Here is a 24148-nt window from a genome sequence, read left to right on the forward strand (position 1 = left end):
CGTATACAAGGCATAACTTTATATATACATGTGTGTATGTGCATGTGTGTCCACTGACACATTTTGATGACTCTATGTCACAATTTTATCAGAATGTTGAAAACAGCCATGAAGGGATTCAGAAATGGAGTGGCTTTGAGTTTTAGAAGACGCAGGGATTTGTTTATCATCTCAGTCACGGTGAAGTGCTACTGATTAATTCTGTTTCCTGTAACATCAGCTGGGTTGATTTCTAAATATAATCAAATTGTTAAGCATGCTATTACCAGCATCAAGAAGGATATGGCTTCAGTTTTGAGGTAAATAGTGGTTAACTGCACTTTAGATGTGTTTAGCACGGTCAAGGCTTTACATCAGGCATGGTTTGCATTTTTCTAGGCAAGTGAGTGAACTTGGCCAGCAGAAGTATCTTTACTTAGGCGATGCTGGAGTCCCTGAGAGCTCTGATTTCTGGACATCTCCATCTTGATCCTCTGAATCCCAACGTGGACCCTAAGTTTCAAGAGATTGCCCAAGGCTGCCAGCCCTGTGCACTCACACGTTTGTCTGGTTCTGTAAATATGTGTGGACAGCTTGTTTTGCAGGCAGCATGGCCCAGTGGTTAAAGGCACTTACTCTGGAATTGGCCTGCGTGGATTCGAAATCCTGATTCCCCTACTTACTGTGTGAGCCTGGGCAAGTCACTTAACTCCTGTGTGACTCAGTTTATCTTCAAGTAGAGATAATAGGACTGTCCTCGTAGGGGTGTTGTGAGGAGCAATGAGGTGGCAGTGCCTGGCAGATAGTAAGCACTCTTTAAATGTTATCCTGCAAGGCTCTAGGTCAAGGAAGGGATACAAAGTTGAAAAAGACACAGCACTGGTCTTTAGACATTAGCCTGTAATCCAGAAGACAGATGAGACTTATAGGATGCAGGAGGTCACTTCCCAGAAGGAGTTTCTTCTTTTTATTTTCTTTTCATATCTTGTTGATTTTATTTTAATAGTTGCAATCTGGGTACCCTATTGGTGTAACATTTGGTCTCTACGTGGGTGGCCATTTCTCCACGGGCTCCTCTGGGGATGCAGCGGATAGTTGTAGGTGCCCAGGACTCTATACACTGTGCATCACTGGGATGGACGGAGTTCTCCAGGGTGGGGTCTCGGTTCTGCGTCAGCCGATTCTGTCTGTTATTTTCATTCACTCTCTTCATCAGCTGGTGGTAACAAATGCTGTTGGTCTGGTTTCTCTCTTGTACTTTCTTGCACAGATGATGGATGTTTCAGAGGAAATTTTGGTGGGCATCTCTACCCACTTGGCTCTCTTCCATACCTTGGCACTGTCTCTGCACTTGTATTGGCAGGGGTCGTCCCCTGCGTCCTTTCCTGAGTGCTTGTGGTTGGCTGTTCCCTGCTTGTGGTTGGTTGTTCTGTGCTTGTAATTGGTTGTTCCCCAACTGTGGTTGGTTGTTCTGTGCTAGGGGTGGTTGTTCCATGCTTGTGTTTGTTTTGTGCTTATGGTTGGTTGGTCCATATCTGTGTTAAACTCCTATGGTTTGCCAGCAACTTCAGCCATGCCGAAGCCTCCCAGTGGTCTGCGCCAGGGTTCCTGATCTCCCTACATACACCTTCTCCTAGGCAGTGAGGAGCCACACTCTTCAGCTTTGCTTGGTCCTCAGGTCACTGCTCCAGCCAATGGTAGTCCTGGGATGGCTTAGTCATCACAAAACACCCCTCCTAACACCCTGAGGGGTGGTGAGAGGAGGGAGGGGGATGCACAAGGAAATTTCTGTGGGTGATGAATATATTCACTATCTTGATTATGTTGATGTATATACAGGTGTGTATATAGGTTCAAAACTAGGCAAATATACACCTTAGATATGTACAGATTATTGTAATTCAATTATTGCTCAGTAGAGCTGCTTAAAAATTATGTTCTCTGTAAGAAAACAAACAATTTCGGAAAGAAAAGAACAATTTTTGGTGAGGGAGAGTAGTTTATTACTGACATTGTTTAGAAATCCTAGAGCATAGTGACAATAAAAACAAGCCTGGATTTACTCAGATTTATTATTGTTTTAAAATTCTCTGTTCCCCTTTATTCCCTCACAGGGAATGAAATATCCCCACTGCCCTGACCTGGATAGGCCACTGCATGACTCCAAGTCACTTAGCAAGAAGGTGTCCTAATCTATGTGGGATTTGTGGCCTCCAGACACTGTTATGGAGGCTGGGGTTGGTGATTTTTCTGTACGGCGAGTTTTTGTCCCTTCTGAGGGTCTTTAGTTGTTTACAGCATAAGGTAGGTTACAACACACACCACTAAGAGGTAGATGGCTGGAAGCAAATCATCTGTGTGCCTTTTTGGTGGGTGCCCTGCCACCCCAAACACATCATGCCTCTCCTCTGGGCCCCCTCTCCCCAGCCCCAGCAGTAGTGCTGAGCCCTTTTTCCTCCTTGCACAGGAGATAAAGTGTTAAGGGGGAATTTGTCTCAGGTGCTCACTGCTCACCCAGTCCTTATTCCCAATGTCTGGCTGACTTTGGACATTGAAGGACCCAGTCTGGTCCTCCACCTCGAAGGACCCCACCTCCATTCCTTGTCACACACCTGCCTCTTCCTTTCTTTCCTCCCCATCAGCAGAGAACTTGTGACACACACTCATCCCCTGGATGAAGGAGCCTTTCACAAACTGTCGACTTTGTTTTAACCCTCCCTGTTAAAGATTCAGTCTCTGTGGTTGGCTAGCTGGGCCATTGGAGACCAGCAGATAGCTCTGGAGTCCCTGGCTTTGCTCTGCACTTACTGTCTGTACCAGTCGTTACTTGGAGTGGTGGATTTTTCTTGGGTCTCTTGGTCCTGCTCTGGCTGATTTTGACTCATTTTCTTATTCAGACTGTGGCAAGAGACTAATATTGTTGGAGTCTTACTCTTGGGTTTTCTCAAACCCCCTTGAAAGGGTCTTTTTACCTTCATGGCTTTCTTTTGCACCTGGAAAGGCAACAGGGTGAGCCCAGAGTGGCTTTGGTTTGGGGGAGGAGGATGGTGACTGAGTGGGAACGGAGGCTTCATGAGAAGGGGTGTGCATTGAGAAGGGGATTTGTACCCAGCAAGGACAAGTTCAGAGGCTTAGCGGGGGAGTCTTTAGGAAAAAGCGGAGCATGAAGAAGGCATTCTGACATTGCCACTGTCTCTGAACTTGGGTTGACAGGGGCTCTTCTTTCATTCCTTTCTTTGGTGCTGGGAGTGAGTCGTTGTACATGTGTGTGCAGGTCCCCTTGGTCATAGCAGAGCCTCCCATTGCCTACCCAGGGAGACTGCCCTTCTCCTATGTCAATGACCCCTGGACAGTGAGGCTCCACACCCTTCAGTTTTGCTAGGTCAGCAAGCACTATCCCCAGCCAGTGGTGTCTAAGGGGTAGGCTTAGACTAAAGAAGGTGCCACTCTTGACACTTCCAGGGTGGGGCATGCTGGGAGGCCTCGAGATTGTGGCTGGAGAAAGGGAGTGTTTCCTCAACACCCTCTAAAGACATGTCCCAAACCGACCTGCCACCCCTCCTCGTCTCCCCACGTTCAGTCCCTGTGGTGCACGTGGCAGGGAAAAGGGGATTCCTCCAAACAATTTCCCACGGCCACCCCCATTCAGTGGTTCATTCTGTTGTCTCCCTCCCCATCACTACCATGTCTCGTTTATCCATCTGAATGTCTGTGTCCCACTAAACTCCCAATCAGGCATCTTGTCTTATTCCTCTCTTTTCCTACACTCAGCACAGTTTCCAGCGCATTCCAGGCCCTCCATAAACACTGTCGCACTAATCTCAGGAGGCAGCCTCTTGTCCAAAGTGGCTTGAGAGCCAGATGCACTGCCCAAAGGCACAACCCCTCAGAAGGGGCAAGGTAGATGGGACACAGTGGGAGCACCAGGAGCCTGGCTGCTGGGGGAAGCAGACAAGGACAAGAGCATCAAAAACAGAGTGGAGGCAGAGCTGGGAGGGTTTCTCAAGCCAAAGAGGATGGCTGTCACAGCAACCATGCAAAGTCAGAGCCTCACCAAGGGTGGAAGCAGCTGTCAGAGGCACCCTGACCCCTCAGCATGCACAGTAGGACCTGACTACAGTGGGCCCAGACTGAAAAAAAACAAATTCTGAATGTGGGCAGCAGGCAAATGTTACCTTGTACCTGATTGTCTCTCCCCCCACCCTAATCTCTACTCTCTCTCTCTACTTTGCTGACAATATCAATTTAGCTAAAACTAGACCCAGGGGACTCCTGCAGAGAATATCTTTCCATGGCTTGAGCACAAGTGTCCTGTGTCTTAAGATGAGTAATGTACAAGCTGCTCTGGCTGATCTGGCCAGCTGTGACCAGATGTGTGAGCATGGATGGCTTACGTTGCCCAAAACGTGCAGTTCAGCAATGTCAGAGAACTTGATTTACATTTGTCTCCACCCAACACATCTTGTTTTTCAGTGCTCCATAACGCACTCTCATCTTTTCTTTTTTTTTTTTTTTTTTTTGCGGTACGCAGGCCTCTCGCTCTTGTGGCCTCTCCCGTTGCGGAGCACAGGCTCCGGGCGCGCAGGCTCAGCGGCCATGGCTCACGGGCCCAGCCACTCCGCGGCATGTGGGATCCTCCCAGACCGGGGCACGAACCCGTGTCCCCTGCATCGGCAGGCAGACTCTCAACCACTGCGCCACCAGGGAAGCCCCTCTCATCTTTTTTGATGGTACAATACTACCATGCCATACCTGGCATTATTACCACTCCATTACCTGGAGATATAAAAAATGATTTTGGTCCTCTTGGAGTTTCATCTAATAGTCACCGTAGAAAGAGAACTTCTCTGTTGTCCCACACAGCCTGTCTCTCATTTTCTGATATTATTTCTAAAAGGTTCAAATGGCCCTGCTGATAACAATCATATGAGTTAATAGTAGTCTACCTGTCTATATTACTCCCTGTAGTGGGAGCAGACTGCTAGCCTACTACCTTTTGCATCCTCTTCTAGCTTTTGGAAGACACGTTTACTTGCTCTGAAAATACCAGCAGAATGAGTGTATCTTCAAGCCCTGTAGGTTTCTGGGTTAACATGATTCAAATAAGGTAGATGGATGTGTTTCCAGAATGTTATAGCAGATACTTCCAGTAACTGATCTGGGTAAATGCTGGTTGTGGAAGTAGTTGCATTGCTTCTTTTTCAGCTTTTATAACCCCCCAGAAGCAACCTGGAGCCCTTAACTAAATGTTGGCGTTGTTTTTGTTTTTTCTTGGGTAACTCCTGCTCTGTGAGTCTTTATTTACTTATTTTTGGCTGTGTTGGGTCTTCATTGCTGCATGCAGGCTTTCTCTAGTTGCGGCAAGGGGGGCTACTCTTCATTGCAGTGCACGGGCTTCTCACTGCAGTGGCTTTTCTTGTTGCGGAGCATGGGCTCTAGGGCGCGCGGGCTTCAGTAGTTGTGGTGCGTGAGCTCAGTAGTTGTGGCTCATGGGCGTAGTTGCTCCGCGGCATGTGGGATCTTCCCGGACCAGGGATCAAACCCATGTCCCCTGCATTGGCAGGAGGATTCTTAACCACTGCGCCACCAGGGAAGCCCCTCTGTGAGTCTTTAATTTGTCCTGGAAGAGTTGACACATTGTGGCCTCTGACTTATCCCCATGGATAAGTAAGAAATCTCAGGAGTTCCTTGGTGGCCTAGTGGTTAGGATTTGGCGTTCACTCCCTTGGCCTGGGTTCAGTCCCTGGTCGGGGAAGTAAGATCCTGCAAGACTCGAGGTGCGGCCAAAAATTCTTTTCTTTCAAGAGAGAGGCAAAGGATGATGATACAAGGGGACCCAAGACCATACCTGGGCCCCTTTAGATGAGATGATGGTACAAGGGGACGGTATGGTACAAGGGGATGGTACAAGGGGACCCAAGACCATACCTGGGCCCCTTTAGATGAGAGCAGTTGAGAAGGCTCTGGAGAGACTTTTCAGAAAGATAACTTGATGATATACCTAATGTTCTCATAGGTATTGAAAGGAGATTTATACAAATGGGGGAGAGTTTGGGTGTCAAATTACTGATAAGTACATAGAAACTAAGGAAATGATTTAAATGGCAATAACTAATTCTAGGGAAATAAAATCTTGTGCAAGAAAGAGAATCAATAGCATGGAAATAACGTAACTGTGTAAACACTGTGTTACTATTGTTTACATAGGCATGATAATGTCAACACAGAATAATGATCTAACATTAAAAATATGATGGTAAAGATTGGGAAGATGGGTGGATAGCAAGTGTATGGTTTGGATGTTTGCTGGGCATGGGTACTGTGGGTGTGTGTATGTTGTATACGAGGTGTGGGGTGTGGGCAGGGGGACATGAGTGTGGGTGAAGGAGAGGAAATCCTCATCTTCTTTTGTGGGAAACCAACAAATAATACCTGAAACAGGCTCCCCTGGTGGCGCAGTGGTTAAGAAATCAAGCCAATGCAGGGGACACAGGTTCGAACCCTGGTGCGGGAAGATCCCACATGCTGTGGAGCAACTGAGTCCGTGCGCCACAACCACTGAGCCTGCACTCTAGAGCCCACGAGCCACAACTGCGGAGCCCACGTGCCTAGAGCCCGAGCTCCGCAACAAGAGAAGCCACTGCGGTGGGAAGCCTGCGCACCGCAACAAAGAGTAGCCCCCGCTCACCACAACTAGAGAAAGCCCATGCGCAGCAATGATGACACAACGCAGCCAAAAATAAATAAATTAATTAATTAATTTTTAAAAAAAACCTGAAACAGAAATATCTAGAAGCAGCAATAGAAGCATGTTGTTGGGTGCTGTGGATGTAATTGTAAAGAGAACCTGCTAAAAGAGTTGAAAGTTGTTATTCTGGGGAGTGGTCACAGTGGGGAGGGAGTTTTGTTTTCATAACAAACCTTAGAAAACTATTTGATTCGTTAAACCAGTGGTTCTCAGCCAGGAGCAATTTGCCCCCCAAGGGACATGTGACAATGTCTGAAGACATTTCTGGTTGTTATAGGGCCATAGGGGTGCACTACTTTGATATCGTACAAATTAGGAAAGAGGGAGCGGGTAGGGAGCCTCCTGCAACCTGTGATTGGACCTCGATAAGGGTGAGTGGGGTTTCAGAAGCAAAAGGGCTCCTAACACAGCCAGGGTAGGGGTAGGGAGGGTTTCCCAGAGGTAACAACAAAGATTTTTTTTTTTTTTTTTTTTTTTTTTTTTTTTTTGCGGTATGTGGTCCTCTCACCTGTTGTGGCCTCTCCCGTTGCGGAGCACAGGCTCCGGACGCGAAGGCTCAACGGCCACGGCTCATGGGCCCAGCCGCTCCGCGGCATGTGGGATCTCCCCGGACCAGGGCACGAACCCGTGTCCCCTGCATCGGCAGGCGGACTCTCAACCACTGCGCCACCAGGGAAGCCCAACGAAGATAAATTTTAAAGGACAGTAAGATATGAGCTGAATGTGGGGCTAGGAGATTGAAAAGCTAACCATTTTCTAAATCAAATCATATTTAAGTTAACAACATTAGCATATATACTCCAGCTCTGGGTATGTCATCTCTCTGATTAAAGCACTACTAGAACTTACAGTAAAATTTACCTAGACATAAGCAATAAGAACTAAAGAAAGGAGTCAGCAGATGTGACAACCATAAGACATTTCCCTAATTTTGCTCCTAATTTGACACTGAGATCCCTGGCAGCCAGTTCAAAAGGAACAATTCTATTAAGTATATGGTTTCTGTTACCAGGAAGGAGGAAGCCTAGCAGACTCTCTTGGGAAACAGAGCTTTCCCAACTGGCACGGGACTTATTTATTCACTGGAGCTGCAGGCAGAGAGGCTAAGATACCTGATAGACAAAGCGGCAACACCCATGACTTGCAAAGGCAGCACCACCTTGCATAGGCATCTTCCTAACTTGATGGCTTCTGTAAAAGCAGAACGAATGAAATTAAAAAGCAACTCAGTAAAAAGTGATTTCCAGGGGTTCATAGTGTAGAGCCTTCTGGGGATGACATTATAAAGTGAAATGACTCTTTTATAAAGTAGTCTGGTAATCCATTCTAAAAAGTTGAAAAAATATTCCTATTCTCTCACCTAACAATCAGTTCTGGGCTTTTATCCTGAGGAAACAGATAGAAACTAAACATGCACATGTGCTTATTAGAATCTTTTACTTCTAGTGGCGCAATCATAGAAGTGACCTAAAAAAACAATAATTGGGCAATTTTTCCAAATTATATAAGAAATACATACATATTTTCTAACTAAAAATTCAAACATCACAGACAAAGCTAAAATCCCCCCTGACCATCTGTATTGTCCCTACTTCCAGGCCCCCCTCCTAGGGTAACCACAATTATGGGTTTGTTATATTTCTCTCCAAATCTTTTTTCTCTTCATTTAAATATTAAGTACATACATACATAAGTATGTACATGTAGAAATCGCTATTTCATTTTACATAGAGACTTTATAATCAAATGGTGTCATAGTCTAAATATGGTTCTACAACTTGCTGTTTTACCTAATACTATATCTTGGAGGGTCTTATATCAGTATATTTAGATCTCCCTCATTCTTTTTAACTGCTGCGTAATATTCCATTGGTGAAAGTTTCATGGTCTGTTTAACTATTCCAGTATTACTCCAGTCACTGTCACAGCACTGACATACACATGAGGGCATATATACGCATGTCACACTGCTGGGTTATAGGGGTGTAGGGTTTTTATTTTTATACTATACACTTTCTTTTAATTTGCTTTTCTCTGATTATAAGTAGTATTACAAGTGATATTAACAACACTTCATATTTTGGCTACTTGGACATTTATATTTCCTTTACTGTGAACTTCTCCATCATTCTCTGTAGAAAATATTTTCTCCCAGTGTGTCCCTTGTCCTTTAAACATTATTTATGGTACCTAAGTCAGAAAGATATTTTAATCTTTATTTATTTATTTTTTTTGCTTTTATAATTTGTGTTTATTCCACATTTATAAAGATATTCTCTTTGTTTTTATTTTGGTGACTGCTTTGAAGTACTAGTGTAATTTTATTCTTTTACTAATGGGAGAGACCATTCTCCTGGCCCAGCCTATGGAATACTTCATCTTTTTGTCATTTATTTGAAATGTAGCATTTATTAGAGATTAAATTATACTATCTATGGTTCCATCCTGTCTGTGAATCTTGTATCCCTGCACTAATACCAGCTGTTGTTAATTACTCTTCATAGAGGGAGAATATTTAAATAGGTGATGCTAAATCTCCCTTAGATGACTAAGCTTAATGAATATTTTAAAAGCTTAGTGAATATGAAAACTATATGGTAAAATAAGTGTATCTGCATAAAATAATGAAGTAAAATCTGAGTATAAAATTTTATATACACCATACTGTTAAATAGGCGAAAATATGCATGCATACGCACAAGGACTAAAATGAGTTTGAAGAAATGAAAGCAGTTACATAAGGATGGACAAAATGCAGTCCACTGACTTTCTTTTTAAATTTTGTTTCAAGCTATCGTAATGTTTTCTTAATAATAAAAAAATTTCCCAGTGTCCCCCAGCCATGAGAGATTTTGTGCTCATTTTTGCCATCTCACGGGGCTCATCCTGATCCATTCTTCATGCCTGTTTTCTGTTTGTGGTTCCAGATAAAACCTACGTGGTTGACTTGAGTAACGAGCAAGCCATGTCACTGACCATCGAGCAACGGCCCGGCAAACTGAGCCGCAAATTTGTCCCCGGCTGCTTCGTGTGTCTGGACTCTCGGACCTGCAGCACCAACCTCACCCTGACAGCTGGCTCCAAACACAAGATCTCCTTCCTTTGTGATGATCTGACACGCCTGTGGATCAACGCCGAGAAAACCATAAGTACGCCCCTGCCCCTTCAGTGTGTTCCTCCCGGGCTGTGGGAGTTCTCCCCTCCCTGCCCTGTCTTAGTGGGGTCCACTGGGTGGTTTGTAAATAGTATGATCAGAAATGCCCCCGGCAGTGAGGGTGAGCAAGGGCAACCAAGAAGCACAGAGCAAGGTGGAGACACACCCACTTTGAGACCAGCAGCCTCCGTGGGAACATGCATCTTTCAGAAGCAAGTGGCATCCCCCGTGTCCATGCTCACGTCTCCTCTGTCCAGGCTCCAGTCTCCCTCCTATGAAATCCTCGTAGCCTTCCCCAACCTCCCCCATGCGCATGCCCCCTGCTTCCACGCTCACTGCTCACTTGTCTTCTGTTGCATGAGACCAAGTCTTGAGCTCAAAAACTTTGGCTTCTTCCATTTTTTTATCCCTTTAGCTACTAGCCATGCCCGACATGTGCTAGTCACATAGAAATGTTTAATCAGTGGAGGGCAGCAAAACCAATAGTCACCTCCTTGCTGGGCCACCATCATCTCTGATGTGGATGCTCTTAGGGTCTCCACTGAGGCAGTAGCTAAAGCCGCGAGAGGCAAAGCAGCCAGCCCGAGGCCACCCCATTAGGAAGCGGCAGAGCTGAAACGCCAGCTGAGATCTCCCCAACTCTGCTCCCAGCTCTAACCACTACGCGAACTGCCTCCCCACAGGCAGGGACACTGGGCAGCAGGGCTGGGTGAAGGGAAAAACCTGTACCCTGCCCACGTGGCACTTAGCATCTAAGACACAGGTTGTCTTAGTTGAGAACTTGAGCAAACAAGAAGAGAAAATTTCAACCCTGAATACTCCCCAGAAGTTGTTCTGCCAGTTTAGTGGAGAGTAAGAATGCAAGAGCAGGAGGGAAGCTAGGAAAGGGGCGTCAAGGAGGCAGGAGCGCAGGACAGAGCAGGAGAGGAGAGACCAAAGGGAAAAGCGAGAAAGCCTCGGGCTGACTTGAGAGCTGGAGAGGATGCACTTCCGGTTTCCTCCCAGCCTGGGTACCACGAACCCCTCTTTCGTAGGCTGCCTGGACCACCTGTACTGCCACAGGAAGGCCTACTCGCTCCAGGTGCCGTGGTACATCCTCCAGCTGCCTGTGCAGCTGCACGACTTCTCCTGGAAGCTGCTGGTGCCCAAAGACAGCATCAGCCTGGCACTGGTGCCTGCCCAGAAGCTGCAGCAGCACACTCATGAGAGGGTTTGCAACACCAGCTTCAGCTACCTCGTGGCCAGTGCCGTTCCCGGCCAGGACCTTTACTTCGGCTCCTTCTGCTCTGGAGGCTCCATCGAGCAGATTCAGGTGAAGCAGAACGTCTCGGTGACCCTCCGTGCCTTTGCCCCCAGCTTCCAGCAAGAGGCCTCCAGGCAGAGCCTGACCGTGTCCTTTGTCCCCCACTTCAAAGGTAAGGTGGTCTTTCACTCTCTCCCCATCTCGATGCCCTCTTAGCCTTTCTTATGGGGACACTTATCTTATTTTGGTTTTCTGATCGTCTCAATTGTCAATTTGAAGAGAAGGGATAGCTGAGTGGGCTGTTCCTTATACAAGATGATGAGTCCTAATCCTGACTTTACCATTAACCTAGTGTGGAAAATTCCAGGAGTTAGAAATAAGACCGTCTGACAGTGGGAGGTGATGGTTGGTAGGCAGCAGAACAAATAATCAGGTTCAAGGCTTTTTTGGAAGCAGGCAGGGCATAAATGAGAACTAACCAAATATTCCCAAGTCCTGGATTCTTGAAGTGGTAACATACAAATCCTTATGCAGATATTTTTATGATTCTGCTTTGACAATTCAGAACGCAGTTTGGAGGGCACAGAGGAAGGAATACTGGGAGAGAGATGAATCTCTAGAGCGTTCTCCTGCATGAGGGAGCAGACCCCTCCTGGGAGGCTAGTGTATGATCTTCTCAGGCAGCAAGTGAGGTTTAAATTGGTCACAACGGTGAACTCTACATTGTTGATTTTAAAATTCACAGTCACCACTACAAGTTGCTAAGTTCATTTTTAAAATTGACCAAGACCTTAATTCAAGGTTTACCCTGTAATTTTGTTCTCAGAGGCATGAGTGGGAGGGAAATGAATCTGGCCGTAAGATTAAGGTCATTCCACGTTGCCTGGTATCTCCAAGGTTACCAGAGAAACTCCTTCTGGGGAATCTTTGAAAATAAGACACACCATCCTCAATGTGGAGTGTTGGGGTTTTATCTCACCTGAAGATAAGGAGTGGATTAGTTGACATGTCAGAGACCCTTTCAACTTTGCAACCAGAAAGAATTCTTCCCAGAACCTGAAGTTTTCTAAATCTGCAAAATAGAAATCAGTATACACCAGTCCCACCATGGAGCAGGGCGTTGGATAGACATTAGCTCCATTGAGGGCATTTCTGAAAGGAAGCTGAGACAACCACCAGTTTGGCAAACTGGCCTGTTTTGTGTTTGTTTGTTTGGTTGGTTGTTTGGTTGGTTTTTTCAAAAGGCCCGAGAACCTAATCTGAGACGCTATTCCTTTGCTGACCAATATGGTAGCCACTGGCCACACGTGGCAATTTAAATTTAAATTAATAGTAAACAAAATTAAAAATTCAGGTCTTCAGTCACACCAAGCACGTTTCAAGTCTTCAACAGACACATGCGGCTGTGGCTACTCTCTTAGCCAGTGCAGATCCAGAGCCTCTCCATCATGGCAGGAAGCTCTGTAGTCTGGACAGTATAGCATCATCTCCTCCACCCTCCTATTCTCTCCATCCTGATAGAGTGAAACAACATCTGAGTGGATTCTCTTCCTTTTCCTGCAGAGGAAGGTGTTTTCACAGTGACCCTGGACACGAAAAGCAAGGTCTACCTGAGGACCCCTAACTGGGACAAGGGCCTACCATCCCTCACCTCCGTGTCCTGGAACATCAGTGTGCCCCAAGACCAGGTGGCCTGCCTGACCTTCCTCAAAGAGCGGACGGGCGTGGTCTGCCAGACAGGGCGTGCGTTCATGATCATCCAGGAGCAGCGGGCCCACACTGAGGAGATCTTCAGCCTGGAGGAGGAGGTGCTGCCCAAGCCAAGCTTCCGCTATCACAGCTTCTGGGTCAACATCTCCAACTGCAGCCCCATGAGCAAGAAGCAGCTGGACCTGCTTTTCTGGGTCTCGCTTACCCCAAGGACCATGGGTAAGGTCTTTCGGGGGTGGTGGTGGATAGCAGTTGGTAGCTGAGGGATCAGGAGCAAGACTGGAAGGCAAGTCAGAAAGCATGGATTTGAGTCCTGGCTGTCCATGTATCAGTCAGCTGTTGTGTCAATAATACTGTATAACAAACCACCCCAGAACTCAGTGGCTTGAAAACAGCCATTTGTTATTGCTCACATGTTGGCTGGGCAGTTCTGAGCTGGGCTTGTCAGGGTTCATTCACTCAAGCACCTGTGGGCAGCTGCAGGTTGGTTAGAGGACTTTGTCAGTCTTGGCCGGGCACTCTCACATGTCTGGAGCCCAGCCAAGATCAGCCGTGATAACTGAGATTCCTTGGCTCTCCTCAGCATGGTCTCTTATCCTCCAAACTGGGGCCTGTTCTCATGGCAGAGGCAGAGAGATCCAAGAGAGGCTGGGGGAAGCATGCAAGGTGTCCTGACGCTTAGGTTAGGAACTCATACCCTGTCCCTTTGACAGCATTGGTTTGGTCAGCCCAGATTCAAGGGGTGGACAGGTAGACTCCATTTCTTGATGGGAGGAGCTGCAGGATCACACAGTAAATAAAGGACATGGGTCAGGGCAGGGGAAGAATTAGGGCATTTTGGTAGTCAATCTACTATTAACCTCTTTCTGACATAGGGGAAGTCTCTTTACTCCTCTGATCTTCCTCTGCAGAGAATAGATGATTGTAACTACCCCATAAAATTATCACTGGGGATTCAATGTTGGTGATTAAACTGTGAGGACCTGGAAAGTGTGACACAGATACATGATGCTGGCTTTTTTTATTTAGTCCAGTGAAACATTAGAATCCTTGAATGCCCTCAGTCGTGGGCCTCAGAGCCATGATGAGGATTTTGCCTTTATGCCCAAAGTGGTAGTATCCACTGAAGAGTTTCAGGCAATCTGTGGTGGGGCCATGTTAGCCCTTGATTCCAAGATAGTCACAGAGCACCACAGAGTGTTGGAACCACGGAGTTTTTTTCCCCAGCCCCTTCCCTTCTGGGTGGTCAGATAGACTGTGTGTCCACCCAAGGCCACACAGGTGGTTAGCAGCAAGAGAACCGACGGGGACCAGAAGCCACAAGTGAAAAGCTCGCCCACACTCTCAGATTAGCTCCTGAGTTTTCTTCCTCTCTTACATTCATTTTCTGTCATTTATTTCTAGTCCTATTTTCTCACAGTCTCACCTTTTGTTTTCTTATTGAACAAGCCAGAAATTCTAAATCCTGGTTTGGTGCAGGGCTCTCTCTCTGATATATTTTCTTTTTCCTTTGTACAACTGTAGGAGAAGGACAGCACACATGAAACAACCCTCTCCTTAACTCCTTCACCTCTGACTTTTGACTCCTTGCTTTCTTCTACACCCCCTGCTCTTCTCTCCTCCAACATGGGCTGTGGCGATCAGGGGAGCACAGCTGGGATAGGCCAGGAGTAGCCTTTGGAATAGATCTGGTAGGTCCCCCAGTTTGTTTTAGTTATCTTTCACTGCATAACAAACTATTCCAAGATTTAGTGGCTTAGACAATAACCTTTTTTTTTTTTGCTCACAATTCCATGGGTCAGGAATTTGGATGGAGCACAGCAGGTGGCTCATCTCTGCTCTAAGATATGAGGGGCCTCAGCCAGATGCCTTGAATAGCTAGAGGGGGGCTGGGATGGTTCACCTTTGCTCACTTTCAAGGCTGGGAGCCTTGGTTTGTCTTCCTCATGGAGTCTCCACATGGCTACTTGGGCTTCCTCACAGCATGGTCTCAGCATAGTCAGACTTCTTACATGGTGGCTGGCTTTTCCTCAGGAAGCGCAGGAAGCTGCCAGGTTTCTAAAAGGTTAGGTCCACACCAGCACAGCCCATATTCAGGAGGAAAGGAAACAGATTCCCCTTAAAGGGAGGAGCAGCATGTGCGTACGAGGAGGGAAGGAATGGATGGTAGCCATCTTTGAAGACTGTCTACTGGAGTTCATCACCAGCCTGACACCAAGTGTCTCCCCATTCTCCTCCCTTGTGTCTCTGTTCACAGACCTGACTGTCATCATCCTCGCGGTGGTGGGAGGTGGCGCCTTACTGCTGTTTGCCCTCGGACTCATCATTTGCTTTGTGAAAAAGAAGTAGGTGGAATTTCTCGAACTGTCTTCACCTGAGCTGACACCTCCTTACATCACACAGACCAGAGCTGTCATTAATTATTGACTTTTTTCCTTGCTTTCCATTTTCCCCCGCAAAGATCAATGTTAAATAATATTGCCAGGGCGGGTACTTCCCTAGCGGTCCAGTGGTTAAGACTCCGTGCTTCCAGTGCAGGGGGCGCCGGTTCAATCCTTGGTCGGGGAACTAAGGTCCCACGTGCTATGCAGTGCGGCCAAAAAAATAAATATTGCAGGGGGTGAATTCCCTGGCAGTCCAGCAATTAGGACTCCAACCTTTCACTCCCGAGGGTGCGGGTTGGATCCCTGTTTGGGGAACTAAGATCCTGCAAGCCACCTGGCGTGGCCAAAAAAAAAGAGAAGTGGAAAATAAATAATATTGCTGGATGTGAATTATGCTTGGAGGGGGAAAAAATCCCCTACCTTGTAGGAAAAAAAGTACACATGTGGTGACATTTTAGCCTGCAGTTTTACGCAGCTGCCTCAGCATAAGTCCCCTGTGAATCATTTACTGTCTGCTCATTAGACTGTGGTCCTCACAGGGGTGATCTTGGCAGGAAAACGCTCCCGTAGACCCTGCCAGACCAGGCCTGTGAACCCGCTCCCCCCGTCACCTTGAGGAAAACACAGTCCCGCTGCCCAGCTTGTTCTCCTCCAGTTTCTTAAACAAACTGTCTGTTTTATGCTTGTTTATTGGCCTCCAGGCAAGCATCAAAAAGCCAGCCCTGTGGGCAAGAGGAAGGAAGACCCAGTTAACTGACTCAGTCTCACCTTCCACCCCCTCAGGATAACAGCTTCTGTTTTATGAGAGGAAAGTGTTGACCTTTTTAGACAGAGTACATGCTGCTGCCAGATTTCATCAGTTCTGCTCCTATTTCTAATTAAAGCCATGGGGGCGGGGGGAATCTATTTCCCTTAGCAAAAAACTAAAAAAAAATTTTTTTTATTAACTGGGGCCATGAGCAAACAATTGAAATTGCTGATCAGAAATGTCTCTACTGATGAGGGTGGGTTGGCAGGTTCGGGGGAGGCGTCTTCTCTGTGAAATGTGATTGCACACATCTGGCATGAGGGAAAAGGACTTCTTTTAAAGAAACATCATTGTATCACTCCTCTCAGGAAACTTTCCTGTCTGGGGTGCACAGTATGTTCCACCCAGATGGGAAAGCATGGCATTAACACTGGGCCCCAGGTTCCTCATCAGGAGGGAATTGGACGAGGGGAGGGGCCAGCACTTGCCTCCATCCCTAAAGTGCCCCAGTCCCGGCCTGGGAATTACCAGCCCCTGCCTTGCTGTGGGGGAGGCCACTGGCTGGCAGGTTTGCATAAGGCTTGTCTGTCCCCAAGTTGGGTTGGGAGGGAGGACGGGTTCCTGCCATGAGAAGGAGGGCAGACAGTGCCGTTGAACTTGGTCATGAAGCATGTATTTCCTGAGGGTCTCCTGGGCCCTAGGAACCAGGAGAGGTGCTGGGGATACACAAGACACAGTCTTTTCTCCTGCCGTCTATGGGGGCAGAGGGACTAAAGAAGCAGGCAAATAAGGAGGCGGTGTCAGGACAGTGTGAGAAGAGCTTGGTGGGGACAAGCAAGGTGCTGTAGGAGCACATGGGCGGAGCATTGCTACAAGGCTTCAGGCTGGAGGCCTTGCAGCCTGTCATCCTGGCCAGGGAACCCAGTGTTACAAGCTACATGTACTAGATTTATTTTTATCTGAGAAAAGTACAGGTTCACAATGAGTGAACCGCCAGCCATGCATTATGTGGTCCATTATGCTAATTGAGCTACTGTCCTCCATTTGAATCTCTGGTCAGCTAAAAAGTCAGCATCCCCTGCTTTTCACTGGTGGAGATGGAAGGCGAGGCTTTGTTTTCCGAGGCAGGGAGTGCAAATGCCCATCCATGTCCAATACCAAAGAACATTACAAACCAAGCATTAATGGTGTTAGGGAGGAACCCGGGCACCCCAGCCTGACTTTTGTCTTCTTTGTAGCTCTTTCCTCTTTTGGAGGTTACTGCTGAAGGGACTGGATCCCTCTGCTGATGCTGAGTCCTACTGTCCCCAACTCCAGCTAAAAACTAAGATACAACCTTCCTGAGGTTGTATCTGAGTGTCGTATGCTATCATTTAGAAACTAGATGGTCGTAGTTTGTGCCCATGCAAAACTGAGATGAAGCATTAGCTACAGGAAAGAACTCAGAGAGTTATAGAAGGTTGGCCTAGGTACACCCGTGCTTGATGTGGTTGGTTTGGGACACCACCTGTCTCTGCTAGGAAAGAGAGGTTGTCAGATGTCTCTACCTTTGGATACCACGCAGGTATCAAAGCAAACTCAGGCACAGAGGGTGTTAACAGTGGCCTCTCTAAACCACTCTCTGCTCCTGTTTCCACCTTAAAAACTGGAGACAGAAGCTGGTCCCTTTCTAACTGTTCGCTGAGGACAGCAGTTTCAGTTTCAAACGCTAAGCTATTTGAGGGACTTGGGGGAGACCCAGTCAGAACCCTGAATGATCTTCATTCCAGTAGGGATGTACAGTTGGTGAGCCTCTAAGATCGTTTTCTTCCTGACTTCTGTCTTGTTCCCTTCCTCAGTAGGAAAAAGAAGATCAACAAGGGCCCAGCTGTAGGTATCTACAATGGTAACGTCAATACCCAGATGCCGATGCAGCCAAAAACGTTTCAGAAAAGACGGAAGGACAACGAATCCCATGTGTATGCCGAAATCGACGACACCATGGTGTATGGGCATCTGCTGCAGGATTCCAAAGGGTCCTTCCTCCAGCCAAAGGTGGACACCTACCGGCCCTTCCAGGGCCCCACAGGGGACTGCCCTCCCTCCCCACCCCGCATATGCTCCAGGGCTCCAACTGCAAAGTTGACCGAAGATGAGCCATCCTCTGGCTTCCTTTCTGAGTCTGAGAGCGAAACGTACACCTTCTCCTACCCCAGCAACAGGAATATAAGCAATGGGAACACAGACCCTCCCTTGCTAGAAACCTACGAGACCATGGAGCCTGGGGAATAATTTGGACCCACCCCTAAGACTTGACATAAAGCAGGGCACTGAGATGCCCTTTAGGGTTCCCACCCAGAAATCCTGAAGAAGAGGAATTCTGTGGAAGGATAGCAGGAGGTTTTTCTGGATGCCACCAACTTCTGATTTCCAAGTGGACTCATTCCAGTGCTGAGACATTGAAAATGATGAATTGTGATCTGGATACAATCATCACAGTGAAAGTCCTTCTAAACTCAGGTTGGGTTGTAACCAGTCCATAATGAGAGGGGAGAGGCTGAATCACGCAGGACAGGGATGCAGTGAGCCCTGGATTTGGATTTGGATTTGGATTTAGACTTCTTCAGGTTGACAGTGCCAACCCCTAGGAGCCCACGGAGACCCGTGGTCTCACTGGGGTCCCCTGGGTGGAAATGTCAGTATGCTTTATTATATTTATTTGGTGGTCCTGTGTATTTAAGAAGTCAATTGTATAGCCATGCAGCTCTTTTCACCTGACGTAGTGACAGCTCACGCTAACTGGTTAGTTGGCTGGGTTTTGACTTCTGCTCACCACTAGATGTGCTTGTCCCCTGGGAGGTGGGAATAATTTGCAGTCTGTCCAGCCAGAAAAGTGTGTACGTGTTTGAGGGTACTGACGCACATCTGCTTTGATAAGAGACTTGCTGGTTCTCTTGCTCTGTGTGTGGTTATCCTACCATAGAAATCCATCTTGAGTCTCATTGTCCTTTGACCTAGAAGTAAGAGAAATTTCATGGAATTGCCATGTGTGGCTCTCCCAGCTGCAGCAATACTTTAGCATCTAAATAGAAATTTAGAGAGTATTTTCATCCTCTAAAAACATTGAAGGATACACCAAAGGGTGGCTGCCTGTATTAGTTTCCTAATGCTACTGCAACAAATTACCACAAGCATCGTGGCTTAAAAGAACGCAAATTTCCTATCTTAGGGCTCTGGAGATCAGAAGCACAAAATGGGTTTCACTGAGCCAAAATCCATGTGTCAGCAGAGCTGTGCTCCTTCTGGAGTCTCTAGGGGAGAATCCATCTCCTTGCCTTTCCCAGTTTGTAGAGACTGCTCACATTCCTTGCCTCAGATGGTGGCAATGTGACATTCTTGCTTCCCTCTTTTACTGACAAGGACCTTTCACTTATAAAGCCCGGCCGGATAATCCAGAATTATCTCCCCATCTCAAGATCTTTAATTACACTGAAAAGTCCCTTCTGCCCTGTAAGGTAACATATCCACAGGTGCTGGGGATTAGGACATGGACCATTATTCTGCCTACCACACCTTTCCTGCCCCTGCAGGAGAGACTGGAGAATGATCCAGCCTACAGGTGTGTTTTGTTTAGCCTATGCATCTTTTTAAAGAGTTAGTCACCAACATTTAAAATTATAAAATGTTTACATAAAATTCTGGATCAGAAGTTTTGGCCATGCTGCGGCTCACATTCTCACCGAGCAACAACCAGCTGGAGTTGAAACGCAGCTCATCTTTAGATGCGGCATCTGGTTCACCAGTTCACCACAGGGCCGACCAACCCTGTCACCTCACACACTGAGGCTGAGGGTCTGCTGCTATTGGTCAACACCCTGCAGAGTTGCTTCTCATAATGGAATGGAAAGTTCAAGACTCATATCTCATATGAAATAAGAAGACAATTCTTAAGGCTGATGGGTGCTTCAGGAAAGTTTCTTTTACACACAGCCCACATCCTTCATTTATACTAATTACCAGCCCAGCTCCTGTGGGCATTTGCCTTTGTGGCCCCTGTTCTCATCCGGGAGGAGAAGAATTGTGTTATGGCTTGTCGGTACAGTCCCAGGTCGATACTTCTGTGGCAAAACCTCCTTTAAAAAGTAGATGTAGGGCTTCCCTGGTGGCGCAGTGGTTAAAGAATCCTCCTGCCAATGCAGGGTACGTGAGTTCAAACCCTGGTCCAGGAGGATCCCACATGCCACAGAGCAACTAAGCCTGAGCGCCACAACTACTGAGCCTGCACTCTAGAGCCCACGAGCCACAACTACTGAACCCGCATGCCACAACTACTGAAGCCTACGCGCCCTAGAGCCCGTGCTCCGCAACAAGAGAAGCCACTGCAATGAGACGCCCGCTCACCATAACAAAGAGTAGCCCCCGCTCGCCGTAACTAGAGAAAGCCCACACGCAGCAACAAAGACCCAATGCAGCCAAAAATAAATAAATTTTTAAAAAATAAAATGAATGAACTTTTAAAAAAAAAAAGTAGATGCAGGTCGTCGTGTTCAGTGACTTCACCTTGGAAATACACTGCCCAGACTTGTCCACCTACTACTTTGCCTCCATGAAAAGGAGTTTTGCAATCTCCTAAATGGTGTGTTCCAGGGTTTTTTTAAACTCTTTCCAGGAGGAAGAGTATGTTGGGTTTTTTTAAATTATGCCTTCGGTGCTGACAGTGACACCTTTACTTCTGAAAGGCTGGCTCTGCCCAGGGACCCTCAGCGTCGACCTGAGATGCTGGCAAACACCCTCCAGGAAGGGCCAGAGGAGGGCTGTGCCTTCCTTCCCGCTGCTGAAATTGTATCAATATTTAAAATCATCGTTGGGGCCCTGGCTCTCCATTCTCTGCCTTCTCTGACCTCCTGGCTGCTTCTGACAGTCACTCAGTCAGTGCTCTGAATCCCACCCTTAAAGCATGGCTGTCATCACACGCCACCTTTACTCACAAGGGCACCACGTGGCCATTTTCTTTTAACCGAGAGCTCAAAACTCCAGGCCAAGTTGCTGTCTTCCTGAGACCTCAGGTAGATTTAATGTTTTCCAAAGACATGCCTCCTTGAAGGGGCCAGCCCGACATACCCCTGGCTCTTTTCTTTAAAGCCCAGGCCCCACTTCTGTAAAATATTTCAGGGTCACTGAAAACCAAACACATTTGTTGAAGCCTAGCTTGTGCCAGCCCAGTATCCTCCACGCTGGGTCTGCTGATGCCGGGCTGCCCTCACGCCCATCCTCTGTACCTGTGACAAAGCCCGACTCAGACAGGACTGGTTAATGCTGCAGTCATTTTGCACGGGAGGGCGATGTCTCAAGGAAGAGTCAAGGGGGAAAAGCATAAGTCCATGGAACATAACCTGGGTCAAGGTTGGGACTGATCTGTGTGGATCTGCAATGCTTAACTCAAAATAATTTATTTGTTGTATATACTTTTGAGGCAGCATTTTATTCATTTCCTACACTTTTTTAAATAAACAAATATACAGAAAAAAGGCAGCAGGTTGTTTAAATGCTTTGGCGACCTGTCCCCTGGTTCAGCTGAGGCCCTCATTTCCGAGGTTCAACATGGACTCAGCAGATTCCATCTTCTCTATGTGTTTATGGTCCAGCAAGCTGGACTCCGGGCTGCCGATGAGTGACTGAGAGGCCAGAGTTTGTTCTGTTCTTGTTGAGGCAACCTGAGCCCCCTCTGTGTGACCCTCCCAATACCTGACCCCCACAGAGGCCACCCTTGCCACTGACTGCTCTACACCCAGTGCAGGTCACCAGCCACCAGAAAGGCAGTGGGAGAGGGAAGCTCCAAGCGGGTCCCCACCACCTGCCATGCACTTGGAGGGGAGACCCAAGTACACGGAGGAGACCGGGCACGGCTGTGTAACAAACCACAGCAGACCTTAGTGACTTAAGAACAATCACATATTTTGCCACAAACCCACGTTGAGCAGGGATCAGCAGGGATGGCTTATCTCTGCTCCGTGTGGCCTTTCTGGAGCAGCTCAACTAGAATCCACTTTCAAAATGGTGCATCACACAGCCGGCAAGTTATTGCTGGCTGCCAGCCGGGAGCATTGATTCCTCATCATGTGGACCACTCACTCCACAGGGCTTTCTGGGCTTCTTCACAATACAGAGGCTTGCTTCCCAGGGCGAGTGTTCCCAGCATCAGGATGTCGGAGCTGCTAGTCCCTCAAGGCCTGGGCCTGGAAGCTGGCACCGTGTCACATCCATTCTAGCCTATGGGTGCGTCAGTCTCAGAGCTTCAGATTTAAGGGGATGCATATATTGCATCGCAAGAGCATTAAATTTGTAGAGAAGTGACAAGACAAAGGAAAAGTACTTTGAGCTTCTAGGAGTGAGTGGCAAATTGTGAAAAGGTAAATAAACGGGGGGAGTTAATGGAAAATACGGGTTTTCGCAAGGTGTGTTGTATAGATTTCTCTGCTGTCATCTCTGGGCTAAGAGTCTAGAGTTGTCTCTGGTGATTAAAGAATCAAACTGTCCTTCCCGGTAGAGAGGGAGAGGACAGAGAATTTTTCTTGTGTCTGTTTCTTCTTAATTGCCTTCAGCTCAAAATGATCCTTACACCAGGCTTGCATGTTTTGGGGTGGGATACTCTGAATCCCTCATTCTCCCATTTGAAACATCAATAAGTTTCATATATTAAAAGTTGAATTGGCAGCTGTGCAGAGAGATTTGGGTTCGAAGTATTGAAATAAGAGATCTACAAAGGTGGAAGCACCATAGATGGAACAAGGGGAAAAGAGCACATCTAAGTATATTGCCCCATATCTTACTGAATCAGTCTCTTAGACGTGGGAGTAAGTCACCCTGGTGAAACAGTTGTGTTTCATTTCAGGAAATGGTACTGCAGGTGGGAGCAGGGTGCCCACTTAAGTTAAGCCTCTATATAGTGTGAGCAATCAGGCACTTAATGAGGGACACTTCTATAGAAAATGAAGGGGGGAAAGGGCTAATGGTTAGAACAAACTGTAACCTCAGTTTTTGAGTCCAGAAGGTAGTTAGAAGATTTCTAGATGTTGGGCTCAAAGCATGCATTTATTTATTTATTTATTTATTTATTTATTTATCTTCCAGTTTTATTGAGATAATAATTAACATACAACACTGTATTAGTTTAAGGTATACAGCATAATGATTTGACTGACATACATCATGAAATGGTTACCACAATAAGTTTAGTGAACATCCATCATTTCATATATATACAAAATTTTTAAAAAATTTTTTCTTGTGATGAGAACTCAGGATTTACTCTCTTAACTTTTGTATATAACATACAGCAGTGTTAAGTATATTAGTCATGCTGTACATTACATCCCTAGTACTTATTTATCTTATAACTGGAAGTTTGCACCTTTTGATCACCTTCATCCAACTCCCCCCTCCCCCACTCTCCTGCCTCGTTCCATAACTTTTTTTCTTTTTTTTAACATCTTTTTTGGAGTATAATTGCTTTACAGTGTTGTGTTAGTTTCTGCTGTGTAACAAAGTGAATCAGCTATACGTATACATATATCTCCATATCCCCTCTCTCTTGTGTCTCCCTCCCACCCTCCCTATCCCACCCCTCTAGGTGGTCACAAAGCACCGAGCTGATTTCCCTGTGCTATGTGGCTGCTTCCCACTAGCTATCTATCTTACATTTGGTAGTGTATATATGTCCATGCCACTCTCTCACTTCATCCCAGCTTACCCTTCCCCCTCCCCGTGTCCTCAAGTCCATTCTCTATGTCTGTGTCTTTATTCCTGTCCTGCCCCTAGGTTCTTCAGAACCATTCTTTTTTTTTTTTAGATTCCATATATATGTGTTAGCATACAGTATTTGTTTTTCTGACTTACTTCACTCTGTATTACAGACTCTAGGTCCATCTATCTCACTACAAATAACTCAATTTTGTTTCTTTTTATGGCTGAGTAATATTCCATTGTATATATATGCCACATCTCAAAACATTTTTAGATGGTGGAGTGAGAATAGCAGTGCCAAGCCAACGAGTTTCCTAGTTTGCAATTTGAATGTCTGGTGCTAGCATCTACATCAGCGTCACAGTCACAGATATTCCTCAGTGCAGAGCATGGAGGTGTCCAGCTGCACTTTGCAGGGTTTCTCCTCCTTCTGCTGCTCCTTCTCCTTTTTTTTAGACAG

General features: G+C 46.7%; 1 protein-coding gene across 1 annotated transcript in view; it reads left to right on the plus strand.

The window, feature by feature from the left end:
- The window catches only part of CDCP1 (CUB domain containing protein 1), a 54643-nt gene extending 34195 nt beyond the window's left edge, over positions 1-20448 (plus strand). The window contains exons 5-9 of the mRNA XM_060162183.1: positions 9655-9876; positions 10916-11296; positions 12688-13053; positions 15092-15179; positions 17805-20448. Coding sequence (XP_060018166.1) covers positions 9655-9876; positions 10916-11296; positions 12688-13053; positions 15092-15179; positions 17805-18237 — 1490 coding nt within the window. The 3' untranslated portion in view covers positions 18238-20448. The remainder of the gene's footprint in view (positions 1-9654; positions 9877-10915; positions 11297-12687; positions 13054-15091; positions 15180-17804) is intronic.
- The last annotated feature ends 3700 nt before the right edge of the window (positions 20449-24148 follow it).

The sequence above is a fragment of the Lagenorhynchus albirostris genome, chromosome 10 (assembly GCF_949774975.1).
Source record: "Lagenorhynchus albirostris chromosome 10, mLagAlb1.1, whole genome shotgun sequence".
In the NCBI taxonomy this organism is placed as follows: Eukaryota; Metazoa; Chordata; class Mammalia; order Artiodactyla; family Delphinidae; genus Lagenorhynchus; species Lagenorhynchus albirostris.